Consider the following 16151-nt stretch of genomic DNA (forward strand, 5'->3'; position numbering starts at 1 on the left):
GAGAAAGAGAACTGATTTGAAACGATATTCTTTTTCAGCGAACATTTGATACCGGATATTCGAAACAGCAACGATTATCTCGTTCTCGCATATTACAGGTATCACGGAACTTGGCTTAAACTGGGCGTCGCCATATTGCTGCTTACCCACTTCACGAAAACGGTTCTTCGTAACTACGACTGGTAAGATATGACACAGCGATTTGTAAATCGCGGTTTAAATACTACGGTTTTCTTTGTTTTCTTTGTGTCCTATAAACCTCGTTTTCTTCTATTCTGCGAGGGAACATTAAGAGAGCAAACAAGCGGATTCTTTAAGCCGCTTTATTGTTCTGCCATGGTTCCCCTGTACTATCCATAAAACTCTGCTGTCGAAGTGGGTCATTCAGTACCTTTGATTACGTTAGCTGTATCGCTTAACGGCATTCTTCAACCGTTGTAGTTCTGATCTCTTAAAGCTGCATAATTTTGATATTCGTGTTCCAACTAGCTGTATGCTGGTAATCTAAAAGAATTTCCTGCATGGTTCTGTGCATAATGTTTAAACGCTTAAACGAGGCGGGGGAACCAAAATCGACGCAAGTACAAATGCACTTGCGGCTATGGCGTCTAAAAATATCATGGTTGCGATTGTAGACGAAAAAGTTTGCACAATTTAAGGCGCCTGCGTAGCCATGTCACGAGGACCAAGTTTAAAGCGTGTCGAGCGTCATACAACGATGACAGGTGCATGCATGACAGATGTACGACGCATATTTCGATAGATTTAAGGAATGTGCGCCCCCCTTGTGCCACAGTGGCGCTTACCCATTCCAAAAGGCTGGCTAGGAATGGGTACACACCCAGCGGCACTTACCAAATTGTTAAATTACTTTTGGGTCGAGTAAATAAATGAATCCCTTTAATATACTTTAGGAGAACTTATTCTTGGCCTTGTTGGTATTGTTTACTGTGTGACATTTTGCCGCTAGTGAAAACAACACACACAAGTACGACACGAACACGACGACATAATGTGCAATTTCATAAGGTGAAAGCTATCCATCAGGCACCTTAATTGAAGGTCGCAGTATATATAGTGCAAAAATTAGGATATGACAATACATACATACATACATACATACATACATACATACATACATACATACATACATACATGCATGCATACATACATACATACATACATACATACATACATACATACATACATACATACATACATACATACATACATACGTACGTACGTACGTACGTATGTATGTATGTATGTATGTATGTATGTATGTATGTATGTATGTATGTATGTATGTATGTATGTATGTATGTATGTATGTATGTATGTATGTATGTATGTATGTAAAAAAACGCCCTGTATAACGCGTGCATGCATGCGTTATACAGGCTGTTTTTTTTTCTGACAATACACATATTTAATAAAATTCTGCGACGTTCAGGCTCCTTTAGTTTTCGCAGACGAACTCTACGTCGAGGCGGAAATACCTTGCCGCAGCTACAGTGACATTGAAGTGACTAATTAACGAAAACTCGTTCATTAACAGTTTAATTGTTGCCCCTAGGGCAGTTGCTTATATTAGGAAGTTGCAAACCACGGCAATTTATGACATTCCCATTTTTTTTGGAAATCACAAATGTTGCGCGTGATTCGAGATATTCATAATCGAATTTTAATGCCGATATCGAAACGCGGCCACTCTGTTACGTCAGACCGGAACTTCCACTGACAAGGAAGTGACGAAATTTGAATCAAGGAGTGTCGAAGCAGAATCTTGTCAGGAAAATGGCAAGACATCCGAAATATACAGGCAGACCACTCATTCTTTACGTGCGACGTGTGGTGCTTACCTTTTCAATAGGAGCGAAAAACTCTTTCGCCTGTCTGCAAGAAGCGCCGCAGTGGTTGCCCCCGAGTTTTATGCTGTACAGTAAAATAAAAAATGGATATTGCGGTTTTCTTTCGCTGAACCCAAAAGAAACAGATAAGCACCAAACATCTTACGCAAAGATAAGTGCAAAGGAGATGAGTTCCCGCTTTCCACGGCAAGATACTGCCGCGACGCGCCTTCATTCAAATTTCGTCGCTTCCTTGTAACGGGAAGTTTCGGTCTGACGTAACAGAGTGGCCGCGTTTCCTGCTTGCCGGGCCCGGTCAGTTTCGATATCGCTATCAAAATTCGATTATGAATATTTTAAATTACGTGCAATTTTTGTGACTTCGAAGAAAAATGCGGGCAGACCATAAATTGTCACAGACTGCAACTTCTTGATATAAACAACTGTCCTAAAGTCGAGAACCATAACGCTAATTAACGGGCTTTTGTGGATCACTCGCTTCAATGTCATTTTAGCTGCGGCAAAGTGTTTCCGCTTCGGCATATATAGAGCTCGTGTGTGAGGCCGACAAGAGACTGACTGTCATAAGATTTTCATTAAAAATCTGTGTAGTCTAAGAAAAAAACACCCTTTATAAGCTCGTTTTGCCTACAGTTGCCTATGCGGCGCTCACACAAACCTTACTATGTATATTCCACAAGTATACCCGTCCAGTAGCAGATAATAGCAGCAGCCAAATAAAAAAAAATTCGGCAGATCCCACGCACTGTGGGAATCGATGTAATGCGAAGCATCCAGCAAAGAGCTGCATACATCGCCTTGTTTGTCTTTGAGCCAAATGAAATCATTCATGCCATGGCATCTAGTCCACCATATATCGCATGTTTGCCATGCACGCATGCATGCACAATCTAGTATACACCATGCCAATGAAACGCTATTCTGGTATTTACAATGCATGACCTGTCGCTTATGTTCATCACGCACTCGTGTCGTGCCATACCAATTTTGGTATATATCCAGTTAACAAAACGGCCGGAAGCACACCATGACAGTGGCATGTAAATCATACCGTACATGACATGCATAACATGATTCGCATGTTAAGACCTCTCATTTATGTTCGTCATACAGTCACATCGCGCAATATCAATTTTGGTGTATATCAAACGAGCGAAATGGCCGCGAGTGCACCACGAGTATAGCATGTAAATCATGCCATACATAACATGCATGTCATGATTTTCATGTTAACTCCTTTCATTTACGTTCGTCAAACAGTCGCTTCGCGCAATACCAATTTTGGTGTATATCAAGCTAGCGAAACGGCCGCGAATGTATCATGAGTGTGGCTTGCAAATCATGTCGTACATGACTTGCATGTCATGATTTTCGTGTTACCACCTCTTACTTACGTTCGTCATACGGTCGTGTCGCGCAATACCAATTTTGGTGCATATCAAGCAAGCGAAACGGCCACGAGTGCGCCATGAGCATGACATGTAAATCATGTCGTACATGTCATGCATGTCATGATTTTCATGCTACCATGTCTCATTTACGTTCGTCATACAGTCGCTGCGCACAATACCAATTTTGGTCTACATCAAGCTAGCGAAGCGGCCGCGAATGCATCATGAGCGTGGCATGTAAATCATGACATACATGACATGCATGTCATGGTTTTCATCTTACCAACTGTTATTCATGTTCTTCATACAGTCACTTCGCGCAATACCAATTTTGGTGTACAGTGAAACCTCGGTGATACGATCACGGCTCATACGAATTTCGGGGTGATACGAATTTTTCGTTGGTCCCGGCCAACGCCCATTGGCCTGCAATGTAATGGAGTACGGCTGTTGCGAACCGATTTTCACCCAGCGACGTTTGATACGAACGTACGCTACCGCCCAGGTACGAAGAGGTGCTGCCCGCGCTGTCGCGGAAGCACGCGCGAGCGCGGGAACGCAAGCGTGGGCATGCGCGCCGCACCGCCAAATCGTCAGAATCACGGTGTAAGAAAAACGCGTTTCTTACGGTCAGAATAAACCTTCAGAGACGCGTCACAGCCTCCAAGATTGTGTGCGCGAATCTTTGAGGCTATGTGCTTCCGTGTGCCTTCGCGTTTAGATTACAGAGGACATAAGCGCCATGTTTTTTTTTTTTTTTCTAACGTGTCGACGCGGGCTGCTGTCGTTGTTACTGTGTTTGCACGTGCCTGCCTCGTGCATCAGACATTCTATGAAAGGTGGACGAGGACCGAAAGAAGGCGAGAACGGTCTTGGCGAAGGAGTCAGGCCTCACAACGTCAACATGCGCGACCGTTGAAGGCGCACTTGTGCGGGCACGGCCGTAAATCTCCCAAAAAACATCCCCAAAACCTCAGCCACGACCTTGCCGATCAACTGTGGGTCGTCCGGCCCGCCCGGGATGCCGCCCGGGTACAAGGAATCGAGGCCGTTACCTAGGCTGGGGTGCTCGTAGCCCCACCCCGCTCAATGAGGCCGGACATGTTCAATAAAGTTTTTACTCACTCACTCACTCACTCACTCACTCACTCACTCACTCACTCACTCACTCACTCACTCACTCACTCACTCACTCACTCACTCACTCACCTCCGCGATAACAAAATCATAACACAGGGCCGTGGTTCTGTAACTTTGTGGCCTTCATCCATCGCGTCAAAGCGCTTCCTTCGTTACTTTCGCTGCAGTCATGCAAAAAAGCATGCTAAAATTTCGAAGGGGCTACTGCTGTCGCGGGTCACAACGCACCTGGTTCATTAATTAAATACGCGCGCACGGGCCGTACATTTACGAGTGCTGGTATGATTGCCGACATCTAAAAACTTGACTGGCAATCATTCAGGGTTCTTCCTGACGTTGCTGCGGCCCTGAAAAACAATAAATGAAAATGTACGCCAGCTTTCTTTTGGCTAATTTTCTATGCCTTTTGGTGATACGAATTTCAGATGATACGAATATTTTTGGTGGTCCCGTGAGATTCGTATCACCGGGGTAATCTACTGAAACGGCCGCTAGCGCACCATGAGCGTGGCATGTAAATCAGGTTGTACATGACTTGCATGTCATGATTTTCATGTTACCACCTCTCACTTACGTTCGTCACACGGTCGTGTCGCGCAATACCAATTTTGGTGTATATCATGCAAGCGAAACGGCCGCAAATGCACCATGAGCGTGGCATGTAAATCATGACATACATGTCATGGATGTCATGGTTTTCATGCTACGACCTGTTATTCATGTTCTTCATACAGTCACATAGCAGAATACCAATTTTGGTGTATATCAATCTAGCGAAACGACCGCGAGTGCGCCATGAGCGTGGCATGTAAATCATGTCATACATGACATGCATGTCATGATTTTCATGTTACCACGTGTCAGTTATGTTCGTCATACAGAAATGTCTCGTCATACCAATTTTCGTATATATCCCTTCATTTGAACGGCCGCGAGCGCCCAGAGACCATGTCATGTAAATCATGCTGCACATGGCATGCGCGTCATGATTTGCATGTTAGGACCAGTCATTATGTTCGTCATGAATTCTTGTCACGCCGTACCAATTTTTGTGTATATGAAATTAACGGAACGGCCGCAAGAGCCTAAGGTCGTGGAATGTAAATCATGCTGTTCATGACATGCGTGTCATGATTTCATGATATGACCTGTCATTTATGTTCGTAATAAGGCCATGTTATGACACACCAATTTTGGTATACATCCGATTAACGAAACGGCCAGGAGAGCACAAAGCCGTAGGCGGCTGGCTAGATAGATAGATAGATAGATAGATAGATAGATAGATAGATAGATAGATAGATAGATAGATAGATAGATAGATAGATAGATAGACAGACAGACAGACAGACAGACAGACAGACAGACAGATAGACAGATAGACAGATAGATAGATAGATAGATAGATAGATAGATAGATAGATAGATAGATAGATAGATAGATAGATAGACAGACAGACAGACAGACAGACAGACAGATAGACAGATAGACAGATAGACAGATAGACAGATAGATAGATAGATAGATAGATAGATAGATAGATAGATAGATAGATAGATAGATAGATAGATAGATAGACAGACAGACAGATAGATAGATAGATAGATAGATAGATAGATAGATAGATAGATAGATAGATAGATAGATAGATAGATAGATAGATAGACAGATAGACAGACAGACAGACAGACAGACAGACAGACAGACAGATAGACAGATAGACAGATAGATAGATAGATAGATAGATAGATAGATAGATAGATAGATAGATAGATAGATAGATAGATAGATAGATAGATAGATAGATAGACAGACAGACAGACAGACAGACAGACAGACAGACAGACAGACAGACAGACAGACAGACAGACAGATAGACAGATAGATAGATAGATAGATAGATAGATAGATAGATAGATAGATAGATAGATAGATAGACAGACAGACAGACAGACAGACAGACAGATAGACAGATAGATAGATAGATAGATAGATAGATAGATAGATAGATAGATAGATAGATAGATAGATAGATAGATAGATAGATAGATAGATAGATAGATAGATAGATAGATAGATAGATAGATACGCTCAAAGTCGCAGAAGTTCGCTAAGAAATGCTTCGCATTTAATAAAGGCTTCGCTTTAAAACCCATTGCAATGCGCTCAGTGACTGTTGCGTTCCGCTGTTGAACACAAAGTCGTGGCTTTGGTTTCCGACAGTGGCAGCCGCTTGCACTGCACGGATGAATGTAAAAGCACTCGTGACCACGCACTGCGTGCGGATTGTGGACTTCATGTAGGTGGATAAAGTTATTGCGGAGCCCGACGCTTGCAGCCGCATGACTCGTAGCCAAGTCGTGGCTGTGGCACATAAAACTCCTTGTTAGTTTTTTTGTACGCACGTAACAGATTTTTAAACAGTGTACAAGAAGCGCACAAGGAAAACACGAGAGAAAAGTAAACACGAAAAAAAACTGTAGGCTTTGGCTTCTGCAGCACACCCTATGATTTTTTTTTTTTGTCAAGATGTCACATCGCACGGGTGCATGGTTTTTTATTTACCTCGCGCAGAACAATGCACTTTTCCACATTCCCTGTCCATCGCTGAAAGTCTCTCGTCGCAAGAGGCGCAGCAGCTGCGGCCCTTTTCACAGAAACTCGCATGCGGCAACGGTATAGTCGGCGGGGGAGGGCTCAAGTTAATTTACTTGCAGCGTGGCGATTCTTGTTTGTCGTAGGAAGTGCTCCATCTCCGACGCACTCAGGAATGTCTAATAAAGGTTTCGCATACACGGTACTCTATATACACGGCGCAAAAACAAAAAAAAAGCCTTTCACAGCCCTCTCCCCGTCCCTTCTCGTACTTTGCGATGAAACTCTCCATCTTCAGCGCACTTCAAACTGAGGGGAAACAAAGTGCATTCTCAAACGCGCACACTAGCGAGCGCAAGACAGAAAAAATTTGAATAATAAGAAGAATGAAGACACTGTACCTCAGTATATAACGAAAAAAAAAAAAAAAGCCGTGATTTTATGCCAGCGTCACGCTGGCAAACAGAGCGCGTTCTTTCGTGGTGCCTCCCCCACTTTCTTTTGAGCGGCACGATTCAACTAACTGCCCCACTTCACCGGCCACGTTCATACAGCGGCCCTCGTGCGACACTCTTGATGTCGCGCCCCTTCGCTCGTCATTTCTCCTGGTTCTACGCTGCATTCTATATAGCGGCCCTCCTTAAGCCTGTCGCGACTTTTTCTTTTTGTTTGCGTTAGTTGTCGTCCCCCATTCAAAATTGGCCCCGGAGTAGGGTGCGAGTGGCGGAGAAGGGCGGCGCGGGCTTTCCAATGCCCCAGGGCCAGGTGGCCGGAAGAGCGGTTCGCGCAGCTTATAGAGCAGGAGCGCCGCCGCAGGGGAGAGGATGTGCCGAGCGGTGACCGAGCCCGGTGTGGTCGAGGCAAAGAAGAGAGGGGAGGGCCGCAGAAATTATGCAAGCGTGGGGATCGATTTCACAAAATCGAAGGCCTCCGGTCCGGACAATCGATCATTGTCATCTTTCGCGGAATCCTAAGCATTTTGGAGCACACTTCCTTTTTTCCTCCGTCGGCCGTTCGTCTTGTGTTTTCTTCGTATAATCCTCGGGGGCGTCCCCGCTCTCTCTGCTATCCTCACTTGGCTCTGCTATTTTTTGCCGTTGTATTCCGCCCTCCGGGCGGGTATAGCGCGAGGCTTTGTTTAGACAGACAGGAATACATAAGCGCAAGATTCGCCGCCGCGTGAGGATCGGTATGAGGACCCACCGCGCCGCGCAGCGTTCGAAACTTAGCAACATCACGGTTCGCTCGGTGGTTCATTCTTTGGGCTTTTATATTTTAACCTGCATTTCCCGCGGAGAAGAAGGTTTTCTGCTGCTGCCGCCGCCTGGCGCTTTATTATCATCGAGAGAATACTTTCTTCGCCATCGTCTTCACTGCCTTTTTTTTTCTTGCCTCCTCGATCGTTCCTGTTGTCTTGTCGACTGCATCTCCTCACTTGGCTCCCTTTTTCTGCCGCCCTAAAATGCATTTCGCCACAAGAGAACAAAAATGAATGTACTGCCTATCATTACGTTTTCTCTCGCTCTTTCTCTTTGCCCTTACACTCCACAGTTTGTTTGTATCTTGATACACCCCTCCTTCGGAGGATAAAACAACCTGTCCTTAATGCACTATGCACCTTGCCTTCTTTTTTTCTCTCTCTCTCTCTCAAAATTTTCTCAGTCTACACGACATCGGTAGCGTGACTTCTTTTGCGCCCCGTTGCTTTTTATTCATTCACCACGCAATCTGTATTTGCTGTAGCGCTTCCGCCAGGAAGTGTAACAAAGAAGACAACTGCTTTCATCGAAGTTCAGATATGGCCTCTATTAATCTTTTCGTCGTGCTGCTGCTTTCCTTCCCAAACCGAGCTCAAAAAAAGAAGCCTCATACGCCGCTTTTCTAAGGGGAAAACAGCTGATTTTTCCTGTTTGGTTTACAGCGCCGTCGATAATCGCTGAAAAGGCAGTATAATACCTGTTATTTTTAAGCAACACTTTGAAGCAGAAAGACCGGCTAAGCTCTGAGGTTCGCACTAACGTTGAAAGGAAAGAGCGACGTATAATGACACGGCTAGCAGCAATTATTATAGCTTTACTGCGTCGTTGACGCAGCGTCGTGGAGTATTCGCAACATTTGTGAGCTGTGTGCGTTCAATAATTTGTTATTAGTATTTCTGCGTTCAAGTGTTGTTAACGTTGGTGCTTGTCCTATCCTTTTTTTTTTCTCTGTCTGTGTATGAGACGTCCCACGCGGATTCAGTTTGGATTCCTTTGGGGATCCCATTATGGATTTCCAAAGGATTAGTTCTGTCTAATATTTTCCGATTTACCTTGTCGTCTTACGTCTATGTTTAAGGCCGATGCTCGTATTTTAAAACTTTTGATTGGCGTGGGTATTCCTTGCAGTGACAACGGGGTCTGTGAACGCAGGCTTTTTTTTTTCATCTGCATGATCTTTCAAAGAGGAGTTTTTCTAAGTCGACCAAGTGCGGTTCATGAATGCCATCGTGTTAGAAGCATGTTTTTTGTAGTAGTAGTGTAGCGGCATGGCTCGCATGCTTTCTTTTTTATATTTCTTCATTTTTTTTTATCCAAGGTCGTCCGAACAAGCCTTGTACCAGTCTGCGCTTCGTGTGAATCCAAGGAACGCAAAAATGTTGAATAATCTCGGACAAGTCTTGGAGGCGTCCGGAGCGTTCGAAGAAGCGCACTCTCACTTCACTCGGGCTATCCGGTAAGCTTGGCTGCCACTGAATAAGTTTTCACAGCCACCGCTGTGTTCAACCTCATAAACCAACGTGTTCGTCAAAAAGTAAATTCACGCGAAATGGCCGCACTACATGACCACTGCATTGTGTGTGTCTTACAGCTGTTCTGAATGTAGAAAGTTTCTTTATGGGAGCCTGTTTTTTTTTTTTTTTTTTTTTGTGAAATACGGGGCAACCCTATAGGGAGATAGATGGCTGTGGTATATAAGAGAGGGTGGGAGGGCGGGTCAGCATTATTTCACGTCTGTTTGATTTGCAAGAAGTACAAACGTTAAACATTGGTTCTGGCACAACGGTTTTTAAGACGCCGCAAGTTGGCTCCTGCTATGCTTTAATTAGAGAAACATGGGAGAGGCCTTTTCCCTGCATTGGGAGTAGTGAGGCTGATGATGATGCGTTAATTGTTACGTTGTGCACCACTCCAACGTTTGTAGCTATGGAGCATCGAGTTTTGTTTTGTTCTACGATTGAATCGAGTCACGAAATTTAAAAAATATATATCGTCAGAAATGGCTACGGTCGCGTTCTGAGGAACTCGCCTCAACATTCGTCGCATTTCAAGAGCCTTAAAAGCTCATCAAACATGACATGGACTTGAGCTAGGTTGGTATTCGTTGCGTTTATGGAACAGCAAGTATAGGGTTATTTTAGTAGATGCAGAAGCTTTTATGCAAGAAGAGACGTGAAGCCAAAAGTCGTGTTACCATGCAACTGCAATATCCTTGTACCTGTGTGAGGGACCCATACTGGGGAACATGTGCGAGCGATCACATCACTATTATCATCAATATCGACGCAGTCGTTTAGACGCACTTTGCACAAATATTGGCTTTCATCTCCCGCTGTCTTCGTTTGATGTATTTCCGGCAGATCAAATGCAAGAGAAAAGGTTTGAGGCAGTAAGTTGTCAAGGGGGGGGGGGGTTAACCCGATATGGTGTTTCGCTATAAGGTTCTCGTTAAATTTCAGGCCCGTAAACAGGAAACTTTCTCGTGGGGAGGGGGGGGGGGGCACTTGCTGAAGGCCTTCACTATTCGAGAAAAACACCTGTTTTCATCATTTATTTACAGTAAAGCATACCCCTCCATCAAAATTTCGGAGGGGGGGGGGGGGGAGAGAGCTAGCCCCCTACACCCCCCGCCCCTGGCTACGGGTCTGCCATATCTGATGCTGTAATTGTAGCATTCCGCAAAAACAGTGAGTTGTGCGCCCATTGTACTCGCTCACTTTCCCTCCCCTATTGAATAAGTTGGGCCACATGCTCCTAGTATTACTCGAATAGCAGTGAAAGTGACGTCACTTTAAGTAGGACGCAACGTCTAAAAAGGTTTCTCCTTAATAAATACTTTGTACTGTTTGTCATGGTGTTTCTTTCAGGGCTGAACCTGATGACATTCGAGGACATCTTAATTTGGGCAGGCTTTTGACAACCATGCGCCACTACGAAAAGGCTGAAGCCGCTTTCGTGAAGGCGAGTACTGGATTGTTGCTTTCACCGTTCATGCAATAGTTCGCTGGCATTTTGCGTCAGTAGAGCTGCCCTTAACAAGGTACAGTCTGAATCACACGTCTAGAGCGGTCATCTGGTCGCTTCAGTCGCTGTTTTTACGAAAATATTGCAACGCGCGCTTATTACTTCATTTTTAATGAAATCGGGTTTCACCCACAAGAACTGTTACCACTGCTCGCCGCAGGCCGCGCGGCAATGTTTGGAAACTTCGCGATTGTTTTAGACTGTTCTGTTAAGATTGCGCGGAGGACACGAGGAACCGAGTTTATTCTAGAGCAAACGCGAGCACCAGCGATAACGCTGAAAGGTTCGATAAGGGATGTACAAAAACCGACGAATTTCACAGACGAGTAGTTCACCGACGACCGACGATTGTGGCTGCCGCTATCAGTGTACAGCGTGTGTTGCTTGTACTATCACTTTCCATTTCGTGGACACACGTTCGCCCAACAAAGAGTCTTGTCTTTAACAGCCCGACTGCGTCCTCCTTCACCGTCACGACCCCGTGACAATATGCAGAGGCCCACGCCGTAATGATACCAAACGTAGTCATACCGCATGCCAGGTCCTTGTGCTATTGTTCAAGCATGAAAGGAAGCTTGCAGCTAATCCGACGTAGCAGCTTTGAACGGCGACAGCGTCCACAGCTACGCGCTCGACCGCTATATGCAAGTGTCTAAAGTTGACTCCGACACTTGATTCAGGCTGTACACTGTTTTCGCTTAAAGCTTGACGTTTAAACACAATCTTGAGCACATACTTCTTTCATTCATTATCTTACATCTTAATATTTTCTTTATACTCATAGGCAGAGGTTAGCCATATAATTACTCCACCACAACACAAATTAGACTCCCAGCGCGAGGAAAACACTTGTTTGCACAATGCAATCATGCAATGCAATCTCGCCCATCTTGCCGCATTTGCAGCAGATGGGCGAGTGTAAAACCGAGGAACTTTATTTTTATTTACAATAGTGCGCTTTGCGGCATAACGGGATTAGAAACCCGTAAGAATAACTTCCTGAAGTTAGCCTGGTAATTAAAAAATTGCAAGAAAAACAAAACCCGAGACGCAGACATTAAAGGGGCCCTGCAACGCTTTTTCAGCATAGTCAGAAGACGCTTCCGATCGGTAGTCGAGGCTCCCGAGAACACGCGAGCCAAACATTATAGCGCAGCACGCGGCCTGGGTTTTACAATAAATTCGCAGTCAGCTAAAAAGCGCTTCCTCTTCTCTCAACAAAAAATGATGCTTACGGCGTCACAGCCACTTTCCACGCCATTGGCTGATTTGAACATGGCGCGCTCGGTACTTAATGCGGCCGCCGCGAGAGACCGCCACTCGCCCCACGCGCGCCCGCGCGATCGCACTGAAAGTACGCCACGAGTTCGAAGAAAGAGAAAAGAAAATGTGCTCATGGTCAGGAGGCGCGCGTGACGTGCCTTCTTCCCCCGTTTGCTGAACATATCGTAAGTGGCGCGAAGCTAGGAACATGAAAAAGGGCCGGAGGAAAGAGACAGAAGAGCGCCAATCTGTCTCTTTCCTCCGGCCCTTTTTCATGTTCCTAGCTTCGCGCCACTTACGATATGTTCAGCAAAGTAAGGCGCCAACTCGCCCAAAAACAAGTTCTTCTAGAGTATTCTTCCCCCGTGCCACCCCCTCCCCCCTGATTAGCTTCCGGCGCTTTCGTCGGGGCGAGAGGAGAGAGAAAGCAATTACAGCGTGCGACAAATCTTTGTAACTCCGCTCGTACTATAGACGGATTCTAAAAAAATTTGCGGCGTTCGATTCGTGAGGCAATAAGTTCCTTTAGTGATGCCATTACATGGCTACTTGGAAAAGTGTAGCAGGGCCCCTCTAAGAAAATGTTACAGTGACACTTCACTCCCTAAACGCGGGCGACGCGCAGGCGAATGGGTGCTGCCCCCTTGTGCATTGCCTGTATAATGTAGCCTTAGGTTAACCAGGAAGGCTTTATCGCGCTCAATGTTTCTTTGAAGACGCCTAAGCTTCACCATTAAGAGTGGAACGCGATAACGCTATCGGACCCCGTTCACATCTCCTTCTCATTCGCTTGGCATGCTTCGCTTCTCGGGGGGCACGTCAACCGTGCGGCGAGGGAGGAACGTCTCTAAGCGTTGTAGGCTCTTCGAGGGCGCCTACTGCAAGTAAAGTTTCTAAGTATACACTGCGCCATAATACACGTTTTTGCGAAGTAGGTAAGTACCCACTACGCGCCTGTAAACTAATACGCGCACAATGCAGCTTCACACTTTGTTCATGCTGTTGCTGATGATAACTATGAAGTCTGGCTGAGTCACTTTGTAAATTGGTAGGAAGCTTTAAACAACCCCCTCGTTGTGCAATCCACATGCGGTGACGCCTGGTGCGATTCTGCCCTTCTGCCACGCAATATTACATCGGTGATCGCGACGTCTCGTCCGACATGGCGCCTCTGTAGGGTTTTTTTTTTTTTAATGCAAAGCATTTGTTAGCAAGCGTTTGCCACTTTGAGCGTTTCTATCTGCGCATCTATCTATCTATCTATCTAGCTGCGTACGTCTGGGTGCTCTCATGATCGCCTCCTTAACTTGGTGTAGACCAAAATTGGCATGGGAGGGTAAGAGGATTTGACGAATATGACTGTCGGGTCACGACATGAATAACGTGAAAACCCTGTCGAGTACAGCGTCAAACCTTTTCCTCCAGACACGTGTGGTACATACCCGTTTATCACGGGCCGTGGTCTACGGGTATGCGCCACAGGTGATTGACAGTTTATATCTACCCAGGAACGGCGAGAACAGACATTGGTAATTTAAATGCGAGAGTGTTAAGAAAAATCGACATCGGCAGAGTTGACCTGAAGAATGGAAAGAAAAAGTTAAGATTCCAGGAAGAATCGAACCCAAGCATTCTGCGTGGCAGTCAGGTATTCTACCACAGAGCCACGCCAGGTGTGGTTTGGAAAAAGCGGCCTATGCAGGTGTAATATCGGTGCAACGTCGATTGTGGTTGTGGTGCTGGCTATCTAATTTTACAAGAAAGCAATAAACACTACATATGTACTCCTACGATACAGGCGTCATATCAGATTAACGTCGGTGGTTCCAGTGCTGGCTCCGCTTTTATAGCAGTCTAATAAATATTACACTTGTATTTCCTATGATTCAGCAAGCTATATTGAAGCATTGCTCGACGCCGGAGAAATACATTATGAAAGTTACGTACGATATTCACCTTATTGCACAATAAAGTGCACTTAGTTTCGATAATACTGACGTATGTACTCTAACGTGAGGGCTGACGTTACGTCGCACCATAACTTACCCTTTAAACGCCAGTGTTGACGTGCCTGGTAAGCCCACGATGTGCACACAGCTACTACACTCACAAAAACACGTCGATCCACCTCGTAACGCTTGGCTCAGTGCCATAAAATACAGCATAGAAGTACTCGCTGACTGCTTCGCATGAAACCTATTCCCAGAACGCGTGGGATCTGCCGATTTTTTTTTCCCCGATGCAGCTTCATGTATTGGCGTCGCTTTGTGATAGAATAATTCATTGCCACGCAAAATGCCTTTGTTCGATTCTCTGGTCGGGGAATTTTTTTGCATGCTGGTGTTGCTTTGCGCGGACACACTCCACGACTCCGATATTACCAATGGGGCATGTACACTTGCGCGTAAAAACGTAAGTTTCTAGTTAACATTTTTCTCTGGTCTTGTCACGCATCTCCTACTGATTTCCTCTGTCACGCTCTTTTGTGTCCCATCCTCTGTGTGGCTGTGTAATAATACTCGTCTGAGTACACGCCGTAATCCTTGTGTACTCACACGATGCCTTGTCCTCACCTTTCTTCTAGGCCTTGAGCCTCCTACCAAAGCCCGAGTCGAGCCAATCCCCAAGTCTCGTGCGGGTCACATCAAGCCACCTTCAAGTGTATCTCGACTTTGCGTTCTTAATAGCGCAAAACAGCAGTCGGGTGGATGAAGCCGACAGGGTAAGGACGAGCGAATCACGAAGCTCGGGAAGTCTTCCTAACTTCTAAAATTTTCGTTGCCTCATTTTCTTAATAGAAAGAACAAGATGCTTGCGAGTTCTCGTAAATTAGTCATGCTAACTTTATCGCTTTATGTCTATATAACTTTTCCCCCTGAGCCACATCAAATGCCGTTTTGCAAATTATCTTAATATACCTTCTTTATTGAATATGTAAGCGTCTGACAAAGTTACATTCTAGGAAAACATAGCTTTTTTTTTTTATAATGCTTTGGACCGTATGATATTCTTCGGTGGTTTTCGTTCCAACTTCCCTTTTTCACAGCTGCGACTTACGGTATTCTTTTTTTTAGCTGCAGCGCTTGAAAATACCAGTGCAGTGCGCATTTTTCAAATTTGTTAGCTATTATTACTTCGCAGAAGATGGGTGCATAAAAATATCCAGTGGGTGACATCAACTACATCATTATTTGTTTGTCTTTGGAGAGGTCTGGCTTATTCCCTCATGGTTCACCTATTCCGGTGTAGCTCTTTAACATGCGTTTCCTTGCAGCTATACCAGGAGGCAATCAGCCTGCGCTCAGACTTCACGGATGCCTACTTAAACAGAGGAGATTTCCTGCTTCGCATGAACAGGTAAGCTTCAAAAGCAAGTAACGAGCTTTTCTCTTTGTTCAAGAGTGCGTCTCAATCAATCCGCCCTCTTTCACTTCTTTTTTTTTTCAGGACGAAGGAAGCAGAAGCTATGTACGAGAGGGCTTTAGAACTAGATGAGAACAATCCAGACTTGTACTACAACGTAAGTGTCCCAGCCACTGTGCAAAATCAGTTTCCTGTTTATTTTTTTTTAACGCGTGCTCGTGCTTTAGTAACTCGCCTCCATCGG

The 16151-nt window shown here is 45.1% G+C and overlaps 1 protein-coding gene across 1 annotated transcript in view; it reads left to right on the forward strand.

The window, feature by feature from the left end:
- Positions 1–16151, forward strand: part of LOC119377843 (protein O-mannosyl-transferase Tmtc3) — a 334865-nt gene that overhangs the window by 296215 nt on the left and 22499 nt on the right. Inside the window, exons 12-17 of the mRNA XM_037647143.2 lie at positions 99–182; positions 9576–9713; positions 11125–11218; positions 15129–15266; positions 15819–15901; positions 15992–16064. Coding sequence (XP_037503071.1) covers positions 99–182; positions 9576–9713; positions 11125–11218; positions 15129–15266; positions 15819–15901; positions 15992–16064 — 610 coding nt within the window. The remainder of the gene's footprint in view (positions 1–98; positions 183–9575; positions 9714–11124; positions 11219–15128; positions 15267–15818; positions 15902–15991; positions 16065–16151) is intronic.

Source organism: Rhipicephalus sanguineus, chromosome 1 (assembly GCF_013339695.2).
Source record: "Rhipicephalus sanguineus isolate Rsan-2018 chromosome 1, BIME_Rsan_1.4, whole genome shotgun sequence".
NCBI classification, from domain to species: Eukaryota; Metazoa; Arthropoda; class Arachnida; order Ixodida; family Ixodidae; genus Rhipicephalus; species Rhipicephalus sanguineus.